General features: G+C 47.2%; 1 protein-coding gene across 1 annotated transcript in view; it reads right to left on the bottom strand.

Annotated features, from left to right (window-relative positions):
• Nucleotides 1–27,915, bottom strand: part of LOC121281941 (proline/arginine-rich end leucine-rich repeat protein) — a 36,202-nt gene that overhangs the window by 6,236 nt on the left and 2,051 nt on the right. The window contains exon 2 of the mRNA XM_041195171.1: nucleotides 389–1,422. Coding sequence (XP_041051105.1) covers nucleotides 389–1,403 — 1,015 coding nt within the window. The 5' untranslated portion in view covers nucleotides 1,404–1,422. The remainder of the gene's footprint in view (nucleotides 1–388; nucleotides 1,423–27,915) is intronic.

Here is a 27,915-nt window from a genome sequence, read left to right as displayed (position 1 = left end):
ATGAATGAAAGAACATCCAGAACTCATCACTTTACTGTGACATTGTCGGAACTCTCGTGCAATAATGAATCAATGCCAACTATTAACTAAAGCATTTAATAGCACCCATTTTTTCTGTATAGTCAACTGCCCCATCTTGCATTAAAATAATTAATTTACCAAGCGTAAATCAGACACTAAGATGGTGATTTAGTGATAAAATATTTTGAATGATCAGCTAATTTGAATTAAGAGCTGAAATTAAGATGCTCCAAATAATGAAGTTTTTGTGGTCAATAGTTTAACAGGTATCTTAAAGTAAATGCTTCCTAATTCAGAATAGTTTACCATACTGTATAAAAGTACAACAATAAAAAATGGAACCTACAAATAAAATGTGAGAACTTACTTTCAATATAGTTGTGGCTGAGATATAGGTGTTCCAGCTTTATATTAATCATTGGTATAGAATTGAGTTTGTTGTTGGACAGGTGGAGATCCAGGAGAGTTGATACATTAAAAAGACCATTGGGGATCCCTTGGTCTGTCAACTGGTTGAAATTCAGCCTTAAAAAGGCCAAATGGTGTAAATTCTTGAAATAGTCATTAGGTATTTCTGTGATTTGATTCTTATCCAAGAAGAGTTGAAATATATGCTGAGGGACAGTTGGAGGCATTTTCTTCAAGGAATTGTGAGCCAAATTGAGCTGCATGAGGCTTTTGAGACCTTTGAATGTATTTTTGTTGAAGACACTATCAGATAGCTTGTTATGGTGGAGATCGAGCAAGGTAAGGTTCTCCATCTTGCTAAAGCTGCCTGATGGAATTTTGGCGATTTGATTCCTAGACAGCCGAAGTTGCTCTAGACTGGATGGAAGATTCGGGGGAACTCCATTCAATTTATTTCTATCCATGTACAAGAAAAGAAGTTTGTTCATAATCTTAAAAACCTCCTTATCAAGTTTTTGACTGGAAATCCTGTTGTTGTCCAAATTGATCCATTTGATTTCAGTTGCATTCCTGAAAGGCCGTTCAGGAAGAGCTTCTATGAAGTTATTTTGGAGATAGACATAATGGATCCTGGGTGGAATGATGGGCACAATTCTTAGATTGCGGCTGTCACAGTACAGTGCATTGGGGTAGTCAGGAGGGCAGTTACACTCTCTTGGACAGTCCGGAAACACTGACTCTGGGCCTGGGGGTAGAGGTGGTGGAAGCACTGTCACATGACTTGGCTCTGTAGGTCCAATGACCACTGCTTTTTCAGGCTTTGGAGGCTTGGGAGGTTTGGGAGGCTTGGGAAGCTTGGGAATCTTGGGAGGCTTTGGAGGCTTTGATGGCTTTGGTTTAGGTTGACGACGCTGGCAATGGACAACGGTGGTCAGAATAAGACAAATGGAAAGTATGTATCCGAAATGGGTCATGATCCAGTTGAACTTGTCCCTGCAAAAGAAATCACTGTTGCTAGAAGGTTTTTTTGTATCCAACATAATGATTAAATAAAAACAGAGAAACAATTGAAAACTAGAGCCTGAACTATGCCTCATGAAACAAACTTGTATACAAACAGGAGATAAAGGGGGTATTATAGCTCAGTTGCTGGCGTTCTTGCTTCTGAGCCTGAAGGCCTTGGGTTCAAGCCCCACTTTAGGGCCAGGATTTTTTGCTCCTGTTGGTGCCAGGCATCATGGCAAGTGGGGCCGAAAAATATCGCCAGAAGGCCAAAAATCAGCTTTTCGGCATCAGAAAACCAGTTTGCAATTGTGCACCGCAGCCTTCAATGGCAAGCTGCCACAATGGGTGGGGAATGTCATCTCAATATATTTGCATCTCATGATACGGGCTCCTCACTGGAATCATCCCCTGACGATGATCATCAGGGCACAATGGCGTACAAGTAGAACAACGTGTTTCACTACGATACAGAAGTGACGTGCACCTGGCAATGTGCACTTCGTTCATGACTTCGTTCACCTACCTTGCATCGCGCGATGCTCACAGAAATCAGGGCCAAACTTTGCCAACAGTACCACATCGCTTTCAGGGGGCGGCAAGTCTGTACCTACCAGATCAGTGGTAAGGCCGGCGGGGGGTGGGGGGGGCTTTTAATGGGCTGCAAGATTAGGGCTGTTCTGGGGAAGGAGAAGAACTGGCCTCAGGCATGATAAGGGGCCGAAGGACTAGGGCTGCACTGGGGTGTATGAGAGGGGAAGGTTGCACTCAGGCACATGACTGTGGGGAGGGGTGCAGTTGTTTAACATTATCATCAGAACAAGGATGGGGAGACAGTATGTTACAGAATGACATCAGCTTGGGGACAGAATGGGAGGAGCACTGACTGAAGAAGTGCTTCAGTTTACATTGTTGAGCTTGCAAAGGCTGTCCTTGTCCCAGTCCAGGAAGGGGGAGGGCACGTCAACCCAGTCTCAGCCGTGCCCAGCATGTTGAGCTCAGGGTGTGATTATAACATCAGGCGTCTCGGTCCCTGGGGTTTCTGGCATCATACTGGGTCGCAGATGGCAGACTCAGTCAGGAGAGGTATCTGCAGCCTACAGATGGGGAAAAGGCATTGGGGGGTATCCAAGGCTGTGTTTGTGTGTGTGTGTGTGTGTGTGTTTGTGTGTGTGTGTGTGGTGGGGGGCGGGGGGGTTGTTGCTGCTGTTATATGTTTAACTGTGCAAGTTGGCACAAGATGTGGAGGGGTGAGATCCACACAGGACACAGGCATATCCGCCTCAAAATGTTCAGGGGCTAACAAATGATACCCACCACAATCATGATGGGACCAATGAGTACAGGGGGAGGATTTAGGGGTTCATGAAGGGAGGGAAACATTAAGCTCCTCTGGGATGATGGGAGGACTTTTCCATACTCACAAGGGGTGGGTCCAAGCCTGTCTGGCAGGAGAGCTCAGCAGCATCATTTTCCAATCTGCAGTGATGGTGCAGTACAAAGTAAAAATGAGGAGAAACTCTGGTCTCTGCTGGTGAGGGCTGTGTGGGCAGATTGGAGGGCAGGTGCATACACTGGGTGAGGGGGGGCAATTAAAGGGGCACCCAAGTGAACTGTTCACTTCCCAATAAGGAGAGATGCACAGCTGAGACATGTTATGACTCTTTCAATGACAATGCAGGGAATCAGGAAAGTGAAGCAATGATGGGAGACTAACCCCGCAAAGTGGCACTGAGCGATCTCCTTGTTTTAACCTCATGTTCACTTGTGGAAATTACCCAGAGCAATAACAAACTTCAACTGAGTGACTGGATGAGCTTCAGAAGTGTGTTAAAATCATGGTGCTGGATGGTCCACAGAAGAGAATGCTCAGGCCCCCTCAAATAATCTCATCGCCTGACTAAACATTTACCCTCAAATTTATTCCATAGGGTGTAGTATTAGGGTGCGGTGAATGATGATCCCAGTGCCTGGGCTGAAAGCAGCACATCCAAGCAACTGGCCAAAGCAATGTCACAGTAGTCGGTCATGTAAAGGGGAGGGGGGGATGAGCACCTTGTAACGCACCCTGCATTGGCCATCTTTTCAAGGGAGAGTAGTTGCCAACACAGGAAAAATACCCTTGAACCCACATGTCACTGATGAGGAAGGACCTTTGGAGACTAATGCTGACTCTTGTCTGTTTCTCATTGATACTGCTGAGGGGGGACCATCAGGAAGATGGAGCCTGGATTTACTGCTGCCCCATAATCGCATACAGGCAGGAGAGAAGAAAGAGAAGATTTGACGCCTGGCTCACCAAAGGGAGGAGCTAAACCCTCAAGACCAAGGACCAGCAGGGCCTCCTCCAGACTCAGGGGAAGAGGATCACAAAGACGTCATGCATAGGCGGCTTGCGAGACCAAGGGTGTACAAAACTCTCATCTCTTATCGGCAGATAAGCAAGAACCAGTGTTGCCAACACCTCCGCATGACCAGGATCTGGTGACTCGCATTTGCCACATTCTCCAGGAATTTGTGCCATGGGAACTGGAAGGACATCCATTTCCAGTGGCTCTGAAAGTAATGGCTGTGCTCAACTTCTATGTCAGTGGCTCCTTCCAGGGCTCCACTGGGGACCTCAGCAGCATCTCCCAAGCGTCCAAGCACAAATGCAAACATAAAGTCACAGATGCCCTTTTTGCCAAGACCCACAATTATGTCAACTTCAACGGAGATCAAGCAAGCCAGGATGCCAGAGCACTGGGCTTTGCAGTGATTTCTGGATTCCCACAGGTGCAGGATGGCAACAGGCACTCAGTACATAAACTGGAAAGGCTACCACTCGCTCAATGTACAGCTGGTCTGTGACCATAAGAAATTTATCATGCAGGTTTGTGCCAGATACCCAGGAAGCACCCACGACTCATACATCTTGAGAAGGTTGCAGATCCCTGACATCTTCGAGGGACTGCACAGGATCCAGGGCTGGCTCCTCAGTGACAAGGAGGGCCTGCAAAGGACATGGCTGATGATGCCTGTGTCGTAGCCTTTGGCTCCTACAACATGGCTCATGCCACTAGCTGAACACTGGGGGAGCACCCCATAAGGATCTTAAAGATGCAATTCCAATGCATGGACTGATCTGGTGAAACTCTCCAGTAAACCCCCCAGAGGGTATCATGGAATATTGTGGCTTATTGTGCACTGCACTACCTGGTGCTGCAAAGGGGAGGGGCTTGCCAGGTGCCGACATGGAGGAGCTGCACATCTCCCCCGATGAGGAGAATATCGAAAGGGGTAAGGCTGTTGAGTTGGAGGAAGCCAAGGGTGCAGGGGAAGAGGCCATAGCAGGGCCAAGTGAGGCAGGTGTGCATGTGAGGCCCTCATGGCCACCAGATTCCACAAGGATGAAGGGGATGGCTAGCTGCAGTGAGTACCCTCCTGGGTAAGTGCCCTTCACCATGGGCCAACATAAACACCAGTGTTGCTATTCCTCTCATTTCAACCATGCACTTCCTTATTGTAATGATATGTCTCAGTGAGAACTTTACTCATAGGAACTTTTGTAGTCTGGGAGAGCTGGTGTTTGGGGTGGTAGGCAGGGTGAGATTGTGTGAGACACATTCTTCTCTGCAGGAGTCTATGTTTGCTCATGTCTGTATTCTGCATCTACATTCAATAAAGCATCCGCTTATTCTAATAAACGTCTCAGCATATTATGTCTAGGTACAAATCCTAATAAACCTGAGACTGAATAGTTCCATATGAAGCTCACATTGTGCAGATCCTTTAAAGGATGATGAAGCCTCAGGAGCTTGTGTTCTTGCTGAGGTGAAGTGTTAGCTGTTGGAGGGTGTTCTGGCATCAGCGAGTGTTTAGATGATGGGATGCTGTGACGAAAGCCTTGTGGCCACAATCCAATTACAGATTGAGAAACTCTCAAGGCGTTTCAACTGCTAGGACAAAAATATGCTTGAGAGGGGCAGAGTTTTGGCATCTTCAAGCGTCTCTCCAGCATCCCAGTCACAGCATCAGCCTACAAGAGCCAGGGGCTGTTCCAATATCCTCAGGGGGCTCGCAGTTGTACGTCTTCAACGTGACAAAGCTCCTCGAGGAGATCCATCTCCAGCAACAGGACAATGTATCCTGTGTAACATTGATGGTGAAGCTGATAGGTGGCTCTTGGGCTAAAGCAACCGAGGATGTTTCACAGGTGGGAATCTAATCTGAGAGGATTCAATCCTCTTTGTCACCTTCTTCTCTATCACATTAACATCCAGCATTCTCAGTTAGGGATGCTGGCCTGCTTTAATCCTCACCTTGCTATGCATGTGGATCACTTGAAGGTGACATTCAACCACTTGCGTGCCAAACATTAAAATGCCTCCTCTTTAAGGCACACATTGTGCCTTCATGGCCAGCCCTGGCCCTTGCAAACTCCAAAATTATCAGACTCCATGAAGACCTCCAGGTCACGAGTCATTGCTAATAAAGAGCAGACTTCAGTTTCAGTGCATTCTCACTCCTATCCCATTGCTCCCCTCAACATTGTCTAAAGCTGTAATGCACACCTCCAGAGCCTGCTCAAAGCCTCTATTGACTACCAAAAATCACCATTTGCAATTAACATCACTCATCTCGGCGAGTGTTTAGATGATGGGATGCTGTGACGAAAGCCTTGTGGCCATAATCCAATTACAGATTGAGAAACTCTCAAGGCGTTTCAACTGCTAGGACAAAAATATGCTTGAGAGGGGCAGAGTTTTGGCAGCTTGAGGTGGTATGGTCGTCCCACTGATTGGTGAGCTTAGCAGATGTACACTCAGAAAGTGGGAAATGTGGTTGGCTGACAGCAACCCACACGAGCTCTGGGAATGGTCTCATAGCATGAAACCCTGCCAAGAGATAGAGAGCACATGGAGTTGCACGATATATGACACTTCTCTATGCGTCAACACATCTCTCCTTATACACTACACCGTCACCTTTCAAGAATGCAGAAGAGATAGGAGAACAGCTCTGCCTCAATCTTACACAGCCCAGAATAAACATGACATGACCCTGCAATGCATGTGAACGAGGTTCATTCCACAAGGACACTTAACCTTAAGGTCGAGACATCACTGATATTGAGGATGATCTGGAAATAGGCCACACTCTGTGGTGATATGGAAGCACATGACATAGATGAGAGGCCCATGATAGCGGCATATGCAATAAGTGGAGGGAGGGACCATGTATCGCACCTGACTGACAGCAACACAGTTCATCATAAAAAGGAGGCAGACATGAGAGGAGATGTGCATTCGGTGTATTTCTATTTACATTTGTGAACGTTATACAGAAGCAGTGAATACCAGTGCCACTGTTGTGCTCCTAAATCTTTTTAACTTTCCTAACCCTATCGCTAAGAGTTGGTGCTTCCTGACAGCTACAATGGATTGCAGGCAGCCTGTTAACTGCTACACCTGGTTGCCTGTGTTGATTTTAGTGGGTGTCCTGTGGAGGGCCGAGTCCAGGAGGGCCCTGACCTTTGGGTGTCCTCCTATGAGGCAGGTGTACCCTCCTCGCATGGAGCTGGTGGTGATGGGGTCACAGGAAGAGGGGATTTGGATCGGACTGTCCCAGAGTTACCTGGGCGGATGGCCCCGAGGTGTCCAGCTCCTGGTCCTCCTTCCCATGGGTCCCCGAGGGCCCTGGCTGACTCCTTGATGAGAAGGGGCAGATGGATTTGGATCTAGGTGCCCCGCCAACCCTATTGTGCAGCCACTGATGGATGCCACCGATGCTTACGGCGATGGAATGCTGCTCCTACAGCACTGCAGGATTAATGTCCTAGACCAAGGTCTCCATGGCGGCTGCCATCCGACCAGTGTTGGCCTCGGTGCATTCGCACACTGGCACCTTTAATCTCAGACTGAACGTGGACGGACTCCTCCATCACCTTTTGCAATCTGAGGAATGCATCTGTCATCCCGTCCCGATGTTCCCATGATTGTTGCTGCAGCTCCAGCAACTGATTTAGGATCAAGTCCGGACGCTCATCATCGGACTCAGCAGGATCCTGGCCTCCAGCAGTCCTCCAAGTGCCAGCGACCTCGGATATCCCTGCCTCTGCTGCGCTCACCAGGTTGTGACCCTGAGGCTGCTCGAGAACTAGGTCCCACTGAGGTGCATATGTCTGCCCTGCTGGAGGGTTTGGTTGGGTGCTGTGATGGCCCTTCTATGGTGCTCTCCTCTGGTTCCTCATCCAAGGCGTCAGCGGGGCTGGAGCTGGAGGCCTGGTTTGTGGATGCCCTTGGGCACTATCCAGAAGTGCCTATGAAAGAAGGGAGAGATAATTAATACATGGCAGGTGACAGTAAAACAGGACAATGCACTCACAATTTGGTTTCTGAGGGATGAGCTGGTACAGAATCCTCACTTGCTTCTGCACTGCCCACCTCACCTATAGCACAGGCACGGTCCATGCCCTCTCCAGCCAGGTGGATGGCTCAATTCTCATAGGGAGTGATCACTTTGATTTCAGCCACTGCAGCCCCTGGTCCAAAACCTCTCCCTCTGATTGTGTGCGAGCTTGTCCTGCCTAAAGACAGATGGTGAGTGTAAACAGGACCCATGCCAGGGCAGATGATAAGGATCAAAAACAGAAAAAGGTGCTGATAGTGGCATTAAGGTAAGAAAGCAGAACGTGATAATAGCAGAACAAAGGTAAGCACCCTGTGTGAAAGAACAACATGGAACAAGTAACAGTGCTTACCCTTGTTCTGTTATTATCACATTCTGCTTTCTTACCTTAATACCAGTATCATCACTATTTTTAACCCTTGCCACTACCATTAACACTCCCTTTGTCCTTCTGTCCTTTGTCAATCTCTCCTTTGTCCCTACCTATCACTGGCCTTCTATCCAGCTTCACCTGTTCCACTGTTCCCCCCCTATACTGCATAAATTTCATCACATTTCTACTTCTCTTTAGCTCTGAAGAAGGGTCATACAGACTCGAAACATTAACTCTGTTCCTCTCTGCAGAGATGCTGCCAGACCTGCTGAGTTTTTCCAGCATTTTCTGTTTTGGCTTCAGATTTCCAGCCTCTGCAGTATTTTGCTTTTATCAGATGATAAGGTCGCCTGGCATGTGTGGGTGGTGAGTGCAGCCATGGAAGTGAACTACAGAGGAGATGAGACCAGATGGATATGTGAAAGGGTGTGTGAGAGAGTGAGTGGTGATGTCCCTTGAGCTGGCAGTAAGTGAGGTGTCAGTGAATGTGTGGCAGTCCTGTGAGTGTGTGAGTTTAGAGTGATGAGATGGTTGGCTTACCCTGCTGGCAAGGATGAGATCATTCATCCTTTTTCTACACAGGGTGGTTGACCTCTTCTGTGCTGCGTTGGCACTGACCACTGCTGCCACCGCCTGCCAAGCCAGAGTGGTGAAGTTGGTGGTCATCCTCCGGCCATCACCAGGTTCAAAAACATCACGGCGGGCGTCAGCTGTGTCCATTAGGTGTTCCAGTGAGGCGTGACTGAATTTTGCTGCAACATGCTTCTTCTTTTTGGGGGCCACGTCCTGGGGTACAGACATTGACAAATCTGGTGCCTGGGGTGAGGAAGCTGTGAGCTCACAACAGGGCAGGTGAATTAGAGGCTGGATGCCTGTGATCCGGTATGTTTCCCGTGTGTGCATCATTAATGTAGCAGGAAGCAGACGATATGGGGGAAACCCTGCCATTGTGGCCAGCCATTGCAATTAACGCAATGAGGGGAAAATTCCGCTCTAGGACTTGATGGCTGCAGGAGGATTGTGCATAATGTTTTGTGATTTGGTCTTTGTGGTCTTCTAATCTAAACAAGGAAGGTTTCTCTCTTACCATGAGTAACTCTATTTTGACTCAGACTGGTTGCTTCAAAACTACTTTATTAACACTATATACAAGATTCAAGGTAGGCACATTGTTCTTGAGGACAGACTGTTCCCTCTGCTCCACAGGATGTCTAACACAAGACTGCTGATGTCACTGTTACATCACGATGCCCATCACTAACTCATTACCATAACTATTAATCCATTATACTACACCTCCCTCCAAGTATAATATCAGCTTCTTTAATAACAATGTTAAAGTCCTTACATTACTTTCTCAAACGTCTGTACCCTACTTTACTGTTACAGATTCTGTCCAACTCCTACTCTCCCCACCCCCATCACCATCGCCACACCCTCCACCTCCATCACCACCGCACCCCCACCCCACTGCTAAGTCACTATTATAAAGGTTTCAATCTCCCACAGTGTCCTCAGCTCTCTGGGAGGACGTTGTGGATAAATGTGGGTGGTCTTCTGTTCCCTAGAGGACCTCATCATCAGCTTTCCAGGACAGCTGGCCACTAGGGGTGTGAGCTCCACAACTGCTGAAGTGTAAATACCGAGACATCTTTCCAGTGAAAGACTGATCCAAAAGGGAAGACTGAAGGGTATCGACACTTGCGATCTCTTCAACAGGAAGCGGGTAGAGTAACATTCACTCAGGGATCTTTGGATCCCTCTTAGCGCACTGGGGAGAGACCTGAGAAGACGAAGTAACTTCATCAAAGAATTGCACAGCTATATCATTCACTGCTATATGGAGAACGAAAAAGTATCCAATATCTGAGATTCCAACAAATCTGGATGACGAGACGAAGAACGAGAAATTTCTGTAGACGTTGTAGGAAATGAAGAAGATAAGGTTTTCCGACAACACATTGGAAACTACTTTCACTTTCTGTGGGCAGTGGTAATATCACCACAATATCTTCAGAATGAGGCTGCTGCTTGTGGGCAATGCGGAGCCTGTGTCAACGTAAGAAGGAGAAAAAAACACCATTTTCATCAGTGGAATGAACCTCAAGAACAAAATCTAGGTGAAATTCTTGTACAGGATTCTGAAGCTGTGAAAGTTCTAAGGATTTGGCCTCTGCTTCCATGCTGAAGGACAGCTTTAATGGAAAGATGGTTTTCTTTCTCTCAGCCAAGCTAGTAGGTCCTACCGACGCTCTGGCAGTGTGATCCTCTGTGGAATCAAACTTTCTGCTCTCCCTGGACACCTCTTCATGGTCAACCAGCAACATATAAGGCATTTCATTGGTGGGTTCAGTGGGACAAAGATACAAGTGCTGCTCTTTTGCACAAACACAGGTGACTCCTGAGAAAAGCAATGTAAACTTTGGCTGTAGATTCAAATAGTGTACCAATCTCTCAGACCTCATCTTCTGACTGATCACTCGGTGCTACAATGGCTTCTTTCTCGGAATTATCTTCAGAAAAGAACCAACCCAGGTCCAGAAGCAGATGGACACCATCTGCTGCAGTGTCTTCTGTGTCCGCTTCCTCCAGCCTAGCCTCAAAAAGAACTGAGAGGTCCACAATCTCAATCTCCACTTGAGGTCTAGTGGATGATGTCTCTATGTTGGTGAATGAACCACTGCTCAAAGAATAAACCTGCTGTTGGACGAAAATCCATTGGTTCTACCCATGACTTCAGAAATTCTTCCATGAAAGGCACCCAGTTGACCTACTGTAGGTCATCATCTGCTTTTTCCAGAATGCCCATTTGTACACATACATCTCCATTCATTAAGGGTAAGCTTTGATTGTAGACAACATAAAGGGTCTCAAAAATCTGTTGCCCCATGTAGTGAGGGGAAATGGTTATCTGACCTTTTACTTGAAGATTCGTCCCATCTGGGCTTTGAAATTTAATGTCTGGTGGATAGAGGGGTAAGGTTTGGAGCCAGCCCAGGTAATCAGCTATTATTGTAATGCCAGCTCCGGTGTCAATTTTAAAATCAGTGTTAAAGCCTTTAACACTGCCACATGTCTGACCAAAAGTCTTGATCAGGACCCTTTACTTCTCCTACGAACTCTAATTTTGTGTCTGCCGTTATTTCCAATTTTTTGAAATGTTTGCATTTCATCAATGTTCCCTTGTCTTCTTCCTCTGCTGAAATTGTTAGACTTACAGAACGGCTTGAGGTGTCCCATTTTTCTGCATTGAAAACACTCCATGTTGTTTCTTTGCCCGGCAGCATAGGTACTGCAAGATGGCTGCCGAAGAGCTTCCTGCCCTTGTGCCCATTTTTGCAGGCCTCTGAATGGCTGGGGCTGCCACCCTTGGGCCTACCCAACTAACAGAGTCATCCAAAGCCTCAGTGTCACAAGATTATAGACCATTTTAGTTCTCTGAGTTTGGCCTGCCTAGCATTCTGAACAACTTCATCAAGTGTTAGGTCACCTTTCATCTATAAAGAAATTTGACAGCTTTTCATTGTGGACTCCGAGGACAATGTAGTCGTGATTAAGTTACTCTTTCAATGCCTCATGTCCACAAGTACAGGCAAGGCGATATAGGTCAATAAAAAACAATTCGATGGATTCTCCTGGTCTTTGGGATCTCTGGTTAAATCACGCTTGCTCAATTATAAGGTTTTGTCTCAGACTAAAATACATATTGAACACTTCTGGAACAAAGGCTGCAGAAGTCTCTTCTACCCCTTGTCTCAAGAAGACATCATCAATGACAGGCCCTACGGTGTAAAGGAATGACCTGACCTGGCTCTTCTATTCTTTGGCATGCAAGCCCAATGCTGCTCAGTACTTTAGGAAGGGTCTCTTCCATAGCTCCCAATGTTGACCTCTCAGTGGGCCCTCGAGATTCTCGAATGGGCATAGAAGGGGCAGTGATTGCTCGCCCGGTGCTGACATTGTGTCTAATTCTCAGTGTGCCTCGCACCAATGTAAGTTTCCAGATTCTCACTACTTACAGGTCTTCTTCCAGTTGTTTGCTGTGGCTATTCTGTTGATGGCACCAAATTGCTGTCAGATTGATGTCACCAATGCTGCTACCATGTTTTGTGGTAATTGTGGTAATCTATACAGGGAAGGTTTTCCTCTTACCATGAGGAACTCTAGTCTGACTCAGGCTGGTTACTACAAAACCACTTTAATAACACCATATACAAGGTAGGTACATCTCTCTTGAGTACAGACTGTTTTACTGGGTCTCTAGCACATGCCTGCTGATGTCACTGTTACACATAATACCTATCACTGACTTATTACTTTAACTACTAACCCATTAAACTACACATAATGCAGCCTATCAGGCTGTTAATCAGCCTGCAACACCCAATGCCATTCTCCAAGGGAGAAACAAGTGCAAAGATATGTCAAACAAACTTATGAAACGTTTCTGACATAAATTCTTAGACAATGCAGTCTGGTATGTTCTGACTTTTGTTATTTTAAGGCCAGTACTAGCCGATTACTTTTAATTCCAGAGGTAGACAACATAATCACCTCACACGCATTTCTATGGCCAGTCTCACCATTGGTGGAGGAAGTAACCCATGGCACTATAATGTCAATATAAGAGTCAGGTCAGGTAACACTCTCTAGCCAAGGCAACCAGGAAAGGATCAATCACTTCTAGTTCAGGTATACCACAGTTGGGAATGCAGCAGGGTTCCTACCACACTACAAAGTAACCAAACGTTACTTTTAAACAGTTGAGAAGCCTTGCTAGATATGCAAAAAAAAAACAAAGCTGAAATATTGAAGAAATGTAGGAGCACAACACACACATCTCAAGCACCTAACACATATCCAGCAGAAACTGCAGCAGTAACCTTTTCCAAATCCAAATTATTGGGTACAGTTCAGCACTTGTGGCATAATGACAGATTTTTTTAATATTGCTTTCCAAATGATCTCACTCTTTCACTAACTTGGACTGATTAATGACTCCTGGCTACGCCCTGAAGGGCTGATTTCACACTGAAGGATCCCATTCTTTGTGGCAGAACTGCATCAGCCTTGGTCAGAGAAGAAATAAGAGCATCTGGTGCATCACATAGGATCGTTCAGAACTGCTGAAGTCATAGAATAAAAATGGGATATGTGTTAACATGGTGCACTCTATGTCATCCCTTTGGCAGCCTATTGCGGGCATCTCCTGCATCCTACTGTTGTGCTGAGACAGGGTCAACAAAAGCGAAGCAGCAATCATTAACCAAACACTGCAGATGCTGGAGATCTGAAATAAAACCAGAAAGTGCTGACAGCACTGTATGGCTTGGAACTATATTGGCTGATGCCTTTACCCATTAAGTAATCAGCGGAGCCAAAATATCCATTCTGGTGGCAGCTTGTTCATCTCTAGGTGGAGGGTTATGAAGTATTGTATATGTCAATAAGAGAATAGCTGAAACAAGATTTCAATGTTTATTTTTTTTATCAGAATGATGTCAGTAGCATGTAGCCCAGGGCAGTAGAATGGCCACACCAATAGTGTGTCCTGACTGACTGGATCAACAGTATGTTACTTGTATTTTCAATTGATTTTTATCATTAGGTGTTAGGCTAATTAGGGCCCACACTTGGACAGAAACGAACTGCACCACAGTTGCTGTCATTACTGCAAGATCTCAACATGTTTTATCGATGAATAAATGTCAACATCTGCCCATCAACCAACACTTAAATGAGATTATCTACTCATTTATTTCAGTACTTTTGGTAGGAGCTTGGTGAACATAAATTGGCTGCTTCATTTCTTACATTATAACAAAGACCATGGTTGAAAATTACTTCATTGGCCGTAAAGCACTTTGGGACATATGAAGGTCATGAAATGCACTATAGAATTGTAAATCTTTCTTATTTATACAATGCACTGTTACTTTATACATGTGATTAAAAGTGCAGTAACATTTTTAATTAAATTAGACATCTTCTAATAACATCTTGCTTTGAAAGAGAAGATCAGAGAGGTGAGAGGCTGAATGTTAAATTTTTAGCCTGTTGTATTCTGCTTTCTGGTTTTATTTTGTTCAGTTGAATATTAAAATACTCCAAAACATCGTATATTGGAATGATTATAATATTAATGTTCCACAGAAACGCTCCTTTGTAAATAATATCATCATCACTTGTGGGTTGTTTGTTCAGAATTTTATCATAATAGAGCTTTTCTTCAGCCAAATTAATGGTTTTGGAGGAAATTAGTAATGTTCCTGCCACCAGCTTTTACACAGGTCCAACATGGGAATGTTATTAAAGTATAACAAATGTCATTTAACTATTAAAGTGGGAAAGTTATTTTTAAAGGTTACTGTGGAAAAATATTCCAGGATGCCATTTGTAAAATAATGTAAGGCTTTCTTTATTATAGCTACATGTTAGTTCCTAAACAGTGGCGAAGTACTTTGAATTTAAAAAATCGGTTAGTTATTTATATGTATTTATTCAACAGTTAAAGCCAGAACATAGTAATTACAGTGCAAGCCATCTAATGATTCATATTTTTGAACATTTATGTGTCTATATTTCAATACATTCCTTAAAAATTTTTATTTCTTTAAATCTTGATTTCATATAATCATAGAATGTTGTATGATTCATTCAGGTATCTTTAATATTTAAAAAGAAATCTGAATACCTTGTTCTAACCAATAGAATGAAGCCATAGGATTTCACTTTTCTTTACAAGAGCAACTTAATTGTATAAAAGACTTTAACCAAACAAGCACTATTAGCTTACAATATGGTTTATAACAATGTATGTTATGCACTTAGGTTTACTTCTAACATCTCCCAAGAATTCTCTTATAAGGCACATCAGTCTTAAAGTTATTGATATCTGCAGAGATCACCCATAAGTATACCACAATTCTCTAGAGGATTTTCCTCAACTCCAGCTATTCTCAGAGGTAAAACTTTCATTTACCCTCTCTTGGCTGTGGATGTCTCAGCCCTTTGTTCTGGTTACTTATCCAATACTTCCAAGCTAATCTGCTTGTTGCTTTCTTTACCATAAGACTCTGTAGGATCCACTGTGGATTCTTCCACTTGTTTCAACCTGGATAATCTTCGAGCTTCTGTTCCCTGAATCCTGCCCCCTTTCTGCCTCCATCAGGATTAAGTTCTGGCGGGAAGGCCCATGGTCGACCTTCCTGCCCTGATGCCAATTAATTCTCACTTAAGGGCCTCATCCCTTTGCTGCTGGTATTAACCCAGTGGCGGGTGGGCCCTTCACCATGCAGCATACGTGACAGGTGAGACTGTGCGGCTAGCTTGTCACCTCTGGGGGCTTTCTGGATCAAAGGCACCCAGTGCCTGATTGAGAGACTGGAGATCAAGAAGGGGGGTGTGCCCACTGAGGGCCACTCTCTGCCCCTGCTTTAACTGGCCAATTAATGCCCATTTAAGGTCCTCAACCTGCCTCAGTTGGTATTACCCCAGTAACGGCTGGGGTGCTCACCATGTGAGGGTGTGGGCAGTAGGACAAGCAAACCCCTGCGTAGGGGTGGGGAGGGGGAGCAAGGCATTGGAAAAGAGGGTGCCTACAGAGTGCTACACCCTCACTGCCAAACCCTGATACAAAGCCTGAGCGACGAAACTAGCCTCAGGTAGATCTCCTACCAGCTCCAAGGTGGTGCTGCTGTTCAACAGAGCTGCAGGCCTCTAATTAGCTGGAGCTTTTCAGGGGGTGTGGCTTCCGCTTCTGGGGTCCTTGATCTCAGGAAAATCCCACTGCTGTCCTTTAAAGTGCCTGAGTGGCACTTAATTTGGCGGGTCGTTCCTAAAAGAGTGGATGTGAACTCTCACCATCTCTCCGGCAGGCAGGCAAGATCCCAGTCACCTCCATTAAATATTCCCCAATGGACAGAATTTAATTCCCTGACCGCGTGGCAGGTTTGGTGGTGGGGCATTTAATCAGGTGGGAAGGTGGCGTGCGTGGGCCCTGCCACTTCCGCCTCCTCTCTGATTAAGGATAACCTGTGGATGGCCTTCCTACCCTACCACAAATTGAGGCCCTTAAGTGGACAATTAATGTCCACTTAAGGGCTTCACCCCACCACCGCTGGTATTAACCCAGGAGCAGGTAGGGGGAGGGGGGGTGGGGTGTTTGCTACACAGGGAGCACAGCAAGCAACTGGGCAGGGTTGTCTGTGAGGTCCCGGAGTGGGGAGAGGAATCCCTTGTTCAAAGGCACTCAGTCCCTGATTGAGAGACCCAGTTTCAGGAAGGTGGAGGTGGGTGTGGGGGCTGCAGAGATCCACACCCCTGTCCTTACTGCCAAAGTCCCTGCACCACCATTCCCATGACACAGCCCTCACCCCCAAAGGCAAAAAAAGTCCAAAATTTTCCAATCTCACTAATAATCAGTAATACTGGCACCAGTGATATTGGAGTTTCTTTCTAAGATATGCATGACCAGTTCGGAGAAGCGTTACTGGTACCCTTCACTTCCAAGTTTTGCTAGTTTTCCACAGTCTCCCTCCTGCTATCGGTTGTGGCCTGGGATGCAGCAATGACCGTGGGCCTGGGGGTAGGTGTCACATTATCAGCAGCCACTGTCTGCACTGTTCAATGGAGCTGCCGACCTCTGATTGGCTGACAGCGCTCAGCAGGTGGGACTTCTGCCTCTCGGGTCCTTGATCCCAGTTAAGGCCTGCTGCTGTCCATTTAAGTGCCTGGATGGCACTGATTTCGGCGGACCTTCACTAAAGGTCCAGCTCTCTTAGCAGGCGGCTGAATCATTACCTCCATTAAATATCGCCCTGTGATGTAGATAAAGGCCTGAAGGTTTCAGTACATGAGCGACTGTAGTTTGGATAGTGTGCATGCTACCATAATGGTAGAATATGAAGCAGAAAGAAATTGCAGGAATGTTAGCTGATGCCTTCAGTTCTGCTTTGATTTGACTATTATGTACCTACCAAGAGCAAACCACAGTGACTAAGTGAAATGATGCTACTTAAATGGAGAACTAGCGTCTATATAGTGTGTTCCACAGCCACAGGACTTCCTAAAATGTTTAGAGCCAGTCAGTACTTTTGTTTTGAAGTGTAGTCGCTCCTGACACAGGGAAATGACACTCCCAATTTGTGTACAGCAGGTTCCTCAAACATTAATGAGATAATGACCAGCGAATCTATTTTAGTTGAGGAGCAAACATGGGCCAGGATCTCCCCTGCTCTTTAAATATGGGCCAGGATCTCACCTGCTCTTTAAACATGGGCCAGGATCTCCCCTGCTCTTTAAATATGGGCCAGGATCTCCCCTGCTCTTTAAATATGGGCCAGGATCTCCCCTGCTCTTTAAATAGTGCCACGGGATCTTCTACATCTACCTGAAGGAAGAAAACTTAGCATTTATTTAAAAAGTAAAGTAATCCTTCTTCAGTGCCAAGTTTACCATGTGCCAAGCAAAATGAAAAGATGAAGACGGCTTGACAGTTGTAGGCTTGCCAAATGCTTGGATGAAGTCATCAGTTATTTTAGATGATAAAATAGGACTCAAACCGCCTCATAATTGTACACAGCTATCCTGAATCTTAAACAAGCACACTAGGACTCAGTCAAAATTTAATGCCAAATTATTATACAATAATTTCAGTCTCTTGCTCCACGTCCCTTAGCACCAGATCCAAAACACGACCAAAGCTCTTGGCAACACAGAGAACTTTCTCATTGCAGAGCTGAGAAGTTGGGTCTGGAGCTTATCAATTGTTTATATTTTCACTGGCATAGCTTCCAAATCTTAATTTGAGACACGTTGAGGCATCTTGGATGGCAAGGTTATTGAAAAAGAAATGACTGCGAATCAATTTTATAAAAGGGCAGCTTTTCCTATTTATACTTTGTGTCTAATTGATCAAAACTCCTGCACTCAGGCACTCAGTTCTGCCTGTCATTTCTTGAGTAGATATTCCTTCAAACTGCTCTGTACGTAAGAGATATTCTCTGTCTAAAATCATTGACTTTATTCCATTGTAGATTTTCGATTTAAAAAATGACAATATTCTAGCATTCAGACAAGAAATCCATGGATTCTGATTGACAGGGAGGTAGACTGCAAGAACTGTCAGGTTGAAGTGAAAAATAAAGTACAAGGAACATGATATTATATTATTCTATTAGTCATTTGGAGGCCTGGATATAAACTCAAATCTCACTGCAGCAGCTAGGGAATTTAAATTCAGTGAAGCAAATTAATCTAGAATTTTAAAAAGAGCTCAAAGAAAAGTTAGCATCAGCAATGGTGACCACAGATCCACAGGAAATGCTGCAAAAAATAACAGGCTGGATTGTACAGGGCACCGTCATTCCTCGCCCACCCCCTACTGATACCTCCGTAGGTAGCCCGTCCACTGAAAAGCCAGCTGCCCTGCAGCCATGTTATGCAGGTGGTGGAGCTCGCACATCAGCGCTTAAAATGTCGCGTGCTGATGTCATGCGAGGTGTCCGGACTTCAGAGCACGCCATCGCGATATTTCGGTTGGCGGGTGCGCTCAGCAGCGGGGCACTCGCTCGCCATTGATTAAAGGCCTCGTTAAGGCCTTAACTCGACAATTGTCCAGGATTTTGAGGGGCCCGTGTGAACTTCAGGTTGGAGCACAGACCCAATGGGCAGGCGGGGAGGAGATTATTTAATAAAACTCATGCACAGGCGGAATATGTGGACTCAGAGGGGTTGTTCGTGTTTTCCACAAAGTTTTAATTGCAGAAAGTGTTTTAAACTTGCCTGTGTGATTGTTAGCAGTTCAGATCGATTTCCAAGAGCTTTTTGTGCATTTTGAAACCAGTCTGCAGACAGGAATCTTTCTCGGGCCTGCAGCTTTCCAGAGGCCTCCATTTAGCCTAGGGGTACGGGTTCTGACATCTCCACTGGAGGCAGCTCCTCTGAGGAGGAAGGGAGGGATAGAATAAGGAGGAGGCCAGGAGTGGACAATCAGCCTCCAGGGGAGCCACCTTTGTGAGGCCAGGCGCAGGCACAAGGGGTGCAGGGTCAAGAGGTTGTCCAAGGTGGAAGGGGCTACAGAAGATGCCACTATCCTGCTGCCAGGGTTTACAGGCAGTGAAGCAGCTACCTCAGTATGATTGAGGTGCAGTGCCGAAGGAGGATCCGTCTGTCAAGGGGTCAGTGAACTATATTTGTCAGATGATTGGCCCTGAGATCTCCCCTAACTGTGTGGGTGGACACCCCATGCCAGCGGCTCTGAAGGTCACAGCTGCCCTCAACTTCTATGCCTCTGGCTCCTTCCAGGGCTCGGTGGGTGATCTTTGCGGTGTCTCCCAATCAGCTGTCCACACTTGTGTCAAGCAGGTTGCAGACGTTCTGTTCAGACAGGCATTGACCTTCATCCACTTCCGCTGGGACCAGGTAAGTCAGACACAGTGAGCCAGAGGCTTCACGGCCATTGCTGGCTTCCCCCATGTCCAGGGTGCTATAGACTGTACACATGTGGCCATCAAGGCACCAGCAGGTGAGCCCGGTGCCTTCGTCAACAGGAAGGGCTTCCACTCCATGAACGTGCAGATAGTGTGTGACCACAGGATGCTGATTCTACAAGTCTGGGCAAGGTACCCAGGCAGCTCCCACGACACCTACATCCTCAGACACCCCCAGGTGCCGGGGCTCTTCAGTGCTCCAGCCCGGCTGGATGGATGGCTGCTGGGTGACAAGGGCTATCCCCTCAGAAGGTGGCTCATGACCCCTCTCCACCATCCAAGAACAGAAGCTGAGCAGCTGTACAATAGGAGCCACAGCTCCACAAGGGCTGTGGTGGAGAGAGCCATTGATCTTCTCAAGATGCACTTCCGATGCCTGGACTGCTCAGGGGGCACACTCCAGTACCCCCCAGATCGTGTCTCTGTGATAGTGGTTGCATGCTGCGCTCTCCACAGTCTTGCACTGGAAAGGGGGGATGCAGTTGACGATGAAGACCTTGACACAGTGGATGAGGCTGCACATGATGAATCCAGCAGTGCCTCAGAGGGTGAGGGAGCACAGGGCAATGATGAGGGGCAGCACGTCAACCCGCTACTACACCAAGGAGGCAGGGACACCCGGGAGACTTTAATCCAATGAACCTTCAGCTGGCTCCACACACATGGATCAGCAGGAGCAGCATTGCCTGGAACTACCACATGTGGCACTTGGTGCTACATCTCCCACCTCATCAGCTGCAACTAAGGGCTTAGTACAGAAACATCAATGTCCACTCAAACACTCCTGAGATGTCTGTGAAACATACAAATGCAACACAAAGGAAACACCCTCAGCCATGGTCACAAAAGTGGACTTTATTCCATCCAAAAAACTACAAACATCACTCTGACGTTGAGAATCAAACATTCCCTAATCTAGGGCCAACACAAAATCACCAGTGACAAACCCGTGGAGTGCCTAACGTGCCTTATGCTTACGTATCCGGGTGCTACGTCTTGGTGCTGCCCCATCGCTGGGAGTGGTATCTGAGCCAGCCTGCTTACCCTGCTGTCCTGTTGGCCTCGATGACCTTGATGGTCGTCCTCTGGCCTGTGGAGCCTGTGCTGACCCCGCCTGGGAGGGAGTGGCCAGTTCCAGAACTGGCACCTGCCCCATTGTCGCAGCCTCACCGGATGATACAGTCACTGGGAGAAGGGCGGAGGGGCTGCTGCCCTCATCCGGTGCGCCCTGAGAGGAGCTCACAGCGACAACAGGCAGCTGCTGCGCCAACGTGAGGTCACATTGGGACCTCCCTGCTCACCGCAGATGGACGGGCACCGAGCGGTGATACTTGGTGCCCAGAACATCTCCCACATTGGGAATGACCACCTGTGGCCATTAGCGCTGTGAGGGCTCCAGGTCAGAGTGTAAATCAATCAGATGATGATCAATCTGTTGGAAGCCCCTCTCCATGAGAGTCGCCAATCTCTCAGTAGGGGAAGCCTGAAGCTCTGTCCTGAGGTTCATGCCATCACTGACACTCTGCCTGGACTCCTCCACCACAGAGACCAACTGAAGCACACCCTCATGCAACCCTGCCAGATGCTCCCACGCATCCTGCCGCTTGTCCTGCAGCTGCTGCATGGCTGACATCTCCAGAGGCACATCATCACTGCCCGACTCAGCATGTGCCTGGTCCCCTGCAGTCCTCCGGCTACTGGCACCATCGGCACTCTCTTTCCATGTCATCTCCTCCAGCGATTGTGAAGTGCCCTCTCCGCTGTGACCCGGGACACTAGCCAATGGTAAATTCCCCACCGAGGTGTGTGTGTCTGTGCTGGTGCCTGGCTGGCTGAAATGATGTGCTGCAAGTTGCAAGTCTTTGCCCTCAGGTGTGGAGAGGGGTCTCTGGACTTGTTGCTGGCCATGCGGTGGTGATACTGAAATTAACAACAAGGACAGTGCATCAGTTAGTGTTCAGTCAGTAACACCTTTCATCCCTTTCACCCCCAGCCTCATAATGCACTCAACCTTCCAGAACCTAAGGAGACGAACATTGGTGGGGTGGTAAATAGTCAAGAGGAGGTCCAAACATTACACACACATACAGGCAGGCTGGTCAGAGGGCCTAAGGAATGCTACATGGAATGTGATGTGCCATTGGAGTGGGGAGAGTGCAGAGGTTCCTGACCTGGATACATCCTGGTCTGGAGAGTTGCAGTGATGAGGAAACATTGCAAACACTTGCGACATTTGCCGTGGAGCACAGGAGATTGACAGGTCACATTATTGACCTTCATTCTGTTATGAGGGGCATAGAACGGGTGGGCAGAAGGCAACATTTCCCCTTGGCGCAGGGATGACTAACGTGGTGGCATTTATTTAAGTTGAGTGCCATGAGGTTGACAGGTGAAGTACTGAGGACCTTTTGGACAGAGTAATGTGGGACACACTGGCTGAAAGGGTGGTGGAGGTACAAACCCTCCTAAGATGCAATAAGTATTTGGATGTGCAGCAACGATGCCCTGGTATGTTAGGCCATGGGGATAGTGGTCACAATTGGGATAAGGCGACTTTAGAAGGTGCTGGAGATGCACATCCTCAAGGGGCCGAGTGACCTTTGTGTATGACCCACACGTCTGACTGTATCAGTCAGTGAATGAGCAGTGTTGCTGCATTAACGCTTGCAGCAACCATCAGTGCTTTGGATGGTGGGGAGACAGAGTGGATGGGACTGTGGGCCTCAAATACCTGGCCACTGCACCCCAGCCTCCCCGACACCTGCTGACCTGTCCGCCTGCCTCGTCCCCAGCTCCATTGCCTGCTCCTCATAGGCGGTGAGGTGCTGCAGCACAGCGTGCCCACCACCAGTCCGCTGACACTCCCAGCTGTTGTTCTCTGTTTTTGCCTGCAGAACAAAGTAGGGGATTTATTGGGGCTGATCGCTCATGTACTCTGCATATGCATGCTGCACCCCAACCACAGTGGCCCATTTGAGGCCTCCAGCAGCTCCTGTCCACACTACTGGTGATCAGTCACCAGAAGTTAGTACGGCTGCTCCCAACCCCCTCCCCCAACAGACACCTTGGACACATTCGGCATCCATCACTTTGAATAACACACGGGTCTTAGCGCCCATGACAAGGAGGCACAACTAGGTGCGGTCCTGAGGCCAGCAGACGGCTCTTGGCCACGACACCTTGAGGCTCCCCTTCCACCATCTCATCACCATCAATAAGACATGTGTTGGGGTTCTGAGTGTGTGTCTAGCTGCCTCCCCTGCAGGTTGCCCCCAGACTGCTCAAATGTGACAAACACCAACATATGCTGCAGGGAGAACCCATCTTCTCCTCACCCACTAAGGCTGATGTGAGCATGGTCACTATCTGTTTGCCCATCCAGCGTGTGCCAAATGCCCAAAGCAGTAATGACACTAAGATGTGGTGGGGGGGGGAGGGTGTGTCAAAGGCTAAGGCTACCTTCTGGGTCAAATGGCCAAGACAGACATGGTACTCACCCTTCTAGAGCGCAGCAAATCATTGAACCTCTTTTGGTACTTGGTGCCAGTGTGCCACACATCATCATGGGCACTGACAGCATCGCCAACCTCCTCCCACACCTGGCTGGTGACATGGGGGGCCCTCCTCCTCCCATCATCCAGATACATTACATCCCGAAGTCTGGACACCTCTTGGAGGAGGACAGCACAGCAGGCATTGGAGAATCGAGGGGCACAGTGCCCCCCCACCCCGGCTAGCCTGTCCGGCAGCCTGCCCCCCTGCTCCTGCTCCTGCTTCTGTGGAACCACAGCTGTGTCTCTCATTCCCCGAGTGGCCATGGTGCACTGCCTCGAGCAGGCTGCCTGGCCAATCTTTATACAGGCTGCTGGCTCCCCATTGGTACCGGCAGTCTGAGCACACCCACCTCCGTGACTATTTTCCCGTTCTCCACCCGCTGGGTGGGCCTTAATTGGCCCGCTCATGGAAAATAGCGGCCTGGCCCATTTCGGTGGCGGCAATCGTCTGCCCACCCCTCAAAGGCAAAATTCTGGCCCTGGAAGTCCCGCCAATTGGATTAGCTGAGAACTTTGTCAGTGCCAGGTTTGAGCAGTGGGCACTGCTGGGATTATAGCCATTCCCTGAGGAAGAGGAGGTTATGGAAGCCGGACTTAACGTAAGCCTGGGGTATCGGCGGATCTTGACCGGCGGGTCGGTGGGGGGTTGGGTTTGAGGGGCCAAGGCGGGGAAAGGTTAAAATGGGGTTATGACCTTTGAGGGTGAGGGGTATGGTTGCCTCCAGTGGGCACAGGAAGGAGGTTTCATCCCCCCATTCTTGCCCACCACCAGCTCATCCAGTAAAACCTGCCGGGTTAACCGCTTGACCCGAGCCTCCCCTCAGAGCGGTGGGGCAGAATGAGGCATTTAAGTGGTCATTAATTGGCCACTTAAGGGCCTCAATAGGCCCAAGGGTGAGCGGCCTGGCCGATGTCTCCACCACCTTGTGTGAAATGGGAGACAGGTTGAGGGTGGGTGGGAAGGCTGGGGGGGAGGGCGGGGGCTGCAGGTGGGGGGTGGGTGCGGGGGGTAGGTGGGGGGGTGGGGGGGGTGCAGGCCACGCATTGCATTTTATGAGCTACCCCCCAATTTCAAATCTGCCAGTGGTGGGCAAGGGCGTAAAACCCAGCCCAATGCCCTTTAGGGAAGGAAATCTGACATCCCTACCCAAGCTGAGCTGTATGTGTTTCCAGTCCCACAACAATTGTTGCTGACTCCTAACTGCCTTCAGATATGGCCTCCGAGTCACTCAGGGACAGGCGATTAACGCTCACCTCACCAGCAATATCTGCGTCCAATGAATTAGAAACAAAAGGAAGAAAATTTGGCTTCAATCAGAATGTATAGCTTTGATCCTTTGGACATTGTCACAAACAATATGGATTGCAATGTTTGTGGAATATTTCCATGTAGAAAAATGTTGGAAACAATGGGCAGAATTTTCCCTTTGTCGGGCGGGCGAGGCAGGTGGGCCTGGGACAGGCCGCGAAATGTTCTGTCACCCGCGATCGGGCCCTGGCTGCGATTTCACGCTGGGCGGCCAATTAACAGCCGGCGTGAACTGTGCGCAGGGACCCTCAGCGCCGCTGGGGTGGGGGTGGGGGTGGGAGGAGAGCGAGCGCTGAAGTCTGTGTGTGTGTGTGTGGGGGGGGAGCACGTGCACTAATATCTCCCCGAGACACAGAGCTGCCTCAGGGAGCTGAAGAACTTTACAATCAAAAATAAAGATTCTAAAAATAAGGGAAACATGTCCCCACGTGTGACTCAGTCACATGGACAGGGACATATTTAAAAATGATGTCTAAAATTTTTTTTAAAAAATTGCTGTTGGAAACCTGGTCCCGCCCGTGGATGAGGGTTTCCTAAAAAATACAAAGGCCGCCGAAGCCTATTTGCCCGCCTGCCAACTGTAAGGTCGGACGGGCAGCGAAAAATACATATCAATTGCTCGCTTAGTGGCCTTAATCGGTCTCCTAATTATCAGCGGCCAACTCTCACGCATGTGCCCGTGTGCTAACTGAAATATCACGCGAGTGTGCGATGACATCGGGACGCTTGCCTGATGTCATCGTGCACTATGTCACTCCCGATCGGGACAGGAGTGCGCCTGCCCAGGGGACATAACATTCTAGACAATTTAAAAGCCATGGCACAAAAACCGAGGACTGGGCTTTCAGACACACGCAGCGATGGGGACAAAAAGTTAGAAATGTCCTACATTTATAAATAATGGATTAAATAAACGGATTAAAGATGCAGTCATGTGCAAACACAGCCTAATTAGGAAATAAGTATGCATCACCCAACAGAAAGTAATTCACTGAAGTTAATTGGCAAAATCTATAAGTATAGTATAGCCAGTTATAAAATTTTCCATTTTTATGTATAAGATTTTATTAATGGTGCAACACAGTTTATAACTCTTGCAGCTACATATTAGGAACAGAATCTTACTATATCGTATTTCTATGCCAAAAAATATTGTTTCTTCATTTAGCATTTTCCTTCTCACTTCTTTGTAACAAAAACTCACAGATTTTAGACGGGATTTTATTCTTTAAAAATAACGAAGTGTTATAAACAGGGGAGGGCTATGGGATGTGATTCTTATTCCACTGAATAGGTTGATCCTAACTTGCTGAGTGTTTGCCTCCTAAGGACTCATTTCGGTAAGTAACAACATGTGAGGTGCCTTGGAGGAGAGAATTTTCTTTATATGTTTGTTCATGGAATGCAGGCATTGCAGGCAAGGCCATCTCTAACTGCCTTTGAGAAGATAATAGTGAACTGTTTTCTTGAACCACTGCAGTCCAGGTGGTATCAGTACTCCCATAGCGCTGTTAGGAAGGGTTTTTGACCCAGCACAGATGAAGGAACAGTGATATAGTTCCAAGTCAGGATGGTTAGGGGGGAATTTGCTAGTGGTGGTGTTCCCACATGCCTGCTGCCTGTTGCCTTTGTTCTTCTAGGTGGTAGAGAACCTCAGTTTGGAAGGAGCTGTCGAAGGAGCATTGGTGAGCTGCTGCAGAACATCTCGTATATGATACACACTGCTGCTACTGTGTGTCGGTGGTGGAGGGAGTGAATGTTGAAGGTGGCTGAAAGGGTACCAATCAAATGGGCTGTTTTGTCTTGGGTGTGTTGAGCTTGAATATTATTGGAGTTCTCATATAGACAAGTGGAAAGTATTCCATAACAATCCTTACTTGTGCCTGTAGATAGTGGAAATGCTTTGGGGTGTCAGGAGATGGGTTACTTATAATTTCCAGCCTCTCACCTGCTCTTGTAGCCACAGTATTTATATGGCTACTCCAGTTAAGCTACTGATCAATGGTATCCCCCAAGATGTTGATACTGAGGGATTCAACAATGGTAATGCTATTTGTTTTCAAGAGGAGATGGTTAGATTCTCTTTTACTGGAGATGATCATTGCTTGAAACTTGTGTGGCACAAATGCTACTTATCACGTAACAGCCCAAATCTGAATGTTATCCAGGTCTTACTGCCTATGGACACGGACTGCTTCAGTATCTGAGGAGTTGCGAGTGGTACTGAACATAGTGCAATCATCAGTGAACATCTCCAATTCACTGATGAAGGTCATTGATGAAGCAGGTGAAAAAAATTTGGCCTAAGACACCACTCTGAGAAACTCCTGCAGTGATACTCTGGTGCTGAGATGATCAAACTTCAACAATCACAACCATCTCCTTTTATGCTAAATTTTCCCCTTATTCCCAGAGACTTCACTTTTGCTAGGGCCCTTTGATGCTACACTCAGTCAAATGTTACTTGAATGTGAAGAGCATTTACTCTCACCTCACCTCTGGAATTCAGCTCTTTCGTCCATGAGTTTCACACCTGATGCTTTTGATGCTAGTGTGTACCTCCAGACTGGTGTTGAAACAGATTTAAGAAATGCTCACAAATCCACCTGTGGTTCAATTAAATTCTTAGACAGTACAAGCTTAACAGGCAACAACTTTTAAACATTTAATTTCCATTTTCTGGGACTGAAGCTCAATGCCTAAAAGTAGCCGTATATGCCACTGGAATTCTCTCATGGACTAGAGTAAAGTAACTCCAGCCATGGAGCACAAAGTGCTGTTTGGCTGCAGAGTAGCCTCAGACCACTGACCATATAAGTGATGCTTGGTTCACATGATAATGTCAATGTACAACGTGGAGCTGAGCCATTATAAACCAGGAAGAACAAAGACTTGATTATTCATTTTGTGCTGAGTTAGCGTCTCTGGGTTAGGATATGTGTGTGGTGTGTTCCTAAGCTGACACTGATTCCTTTGAGTTTGGGAATTAAATCATGTTGGCCAGGATTCTCAGTTGTGGTTGCTTCCCTGATGCCCCTAATGGAAAATGCAAATGTGTGGACAATTTGTCGGCATCAGTGTGGACTTGGCTGTGCCACTGCTATAGGAGATAACCAGCCAACATCAACTATCTAAGCTCAAAGCTGCATCACTGGACCTATATCCCAGTCACATGCACACTAGCAGACATGTATTCCTGTCACACGTTCGCTAAGAGACATGTACTTGTGTCAGACACGCACTATCAGGCATCTATTCATGTCACACATGCACTAGCGAACACATACTCCAGTCACACATGCACCAGAGGGTGTGTATCCCAGTCACATGTGCACTAGTGAATGTGTATCCAAGTCACACATACAC

Source organism: Carcharodon carcharias, chromosome 9, assembly GCF_017639515.1.
Source record: "Carcharodon carcharias isolate sCarCar2 chromosome 9, sCarCar2.pri, whole genome shotgun sequence".
Lineage (NCBI taxonomy): Eukaryota > Metazoa > Chordata > Chondrichthyes > Lamniformes > Lamnidae > Carcharodon > Carcharodon carcharias.
Note: the sequence above shows the minus strand (reverse complement) of the source record. Positions and strands in the feature narration are given on the sequence as shown.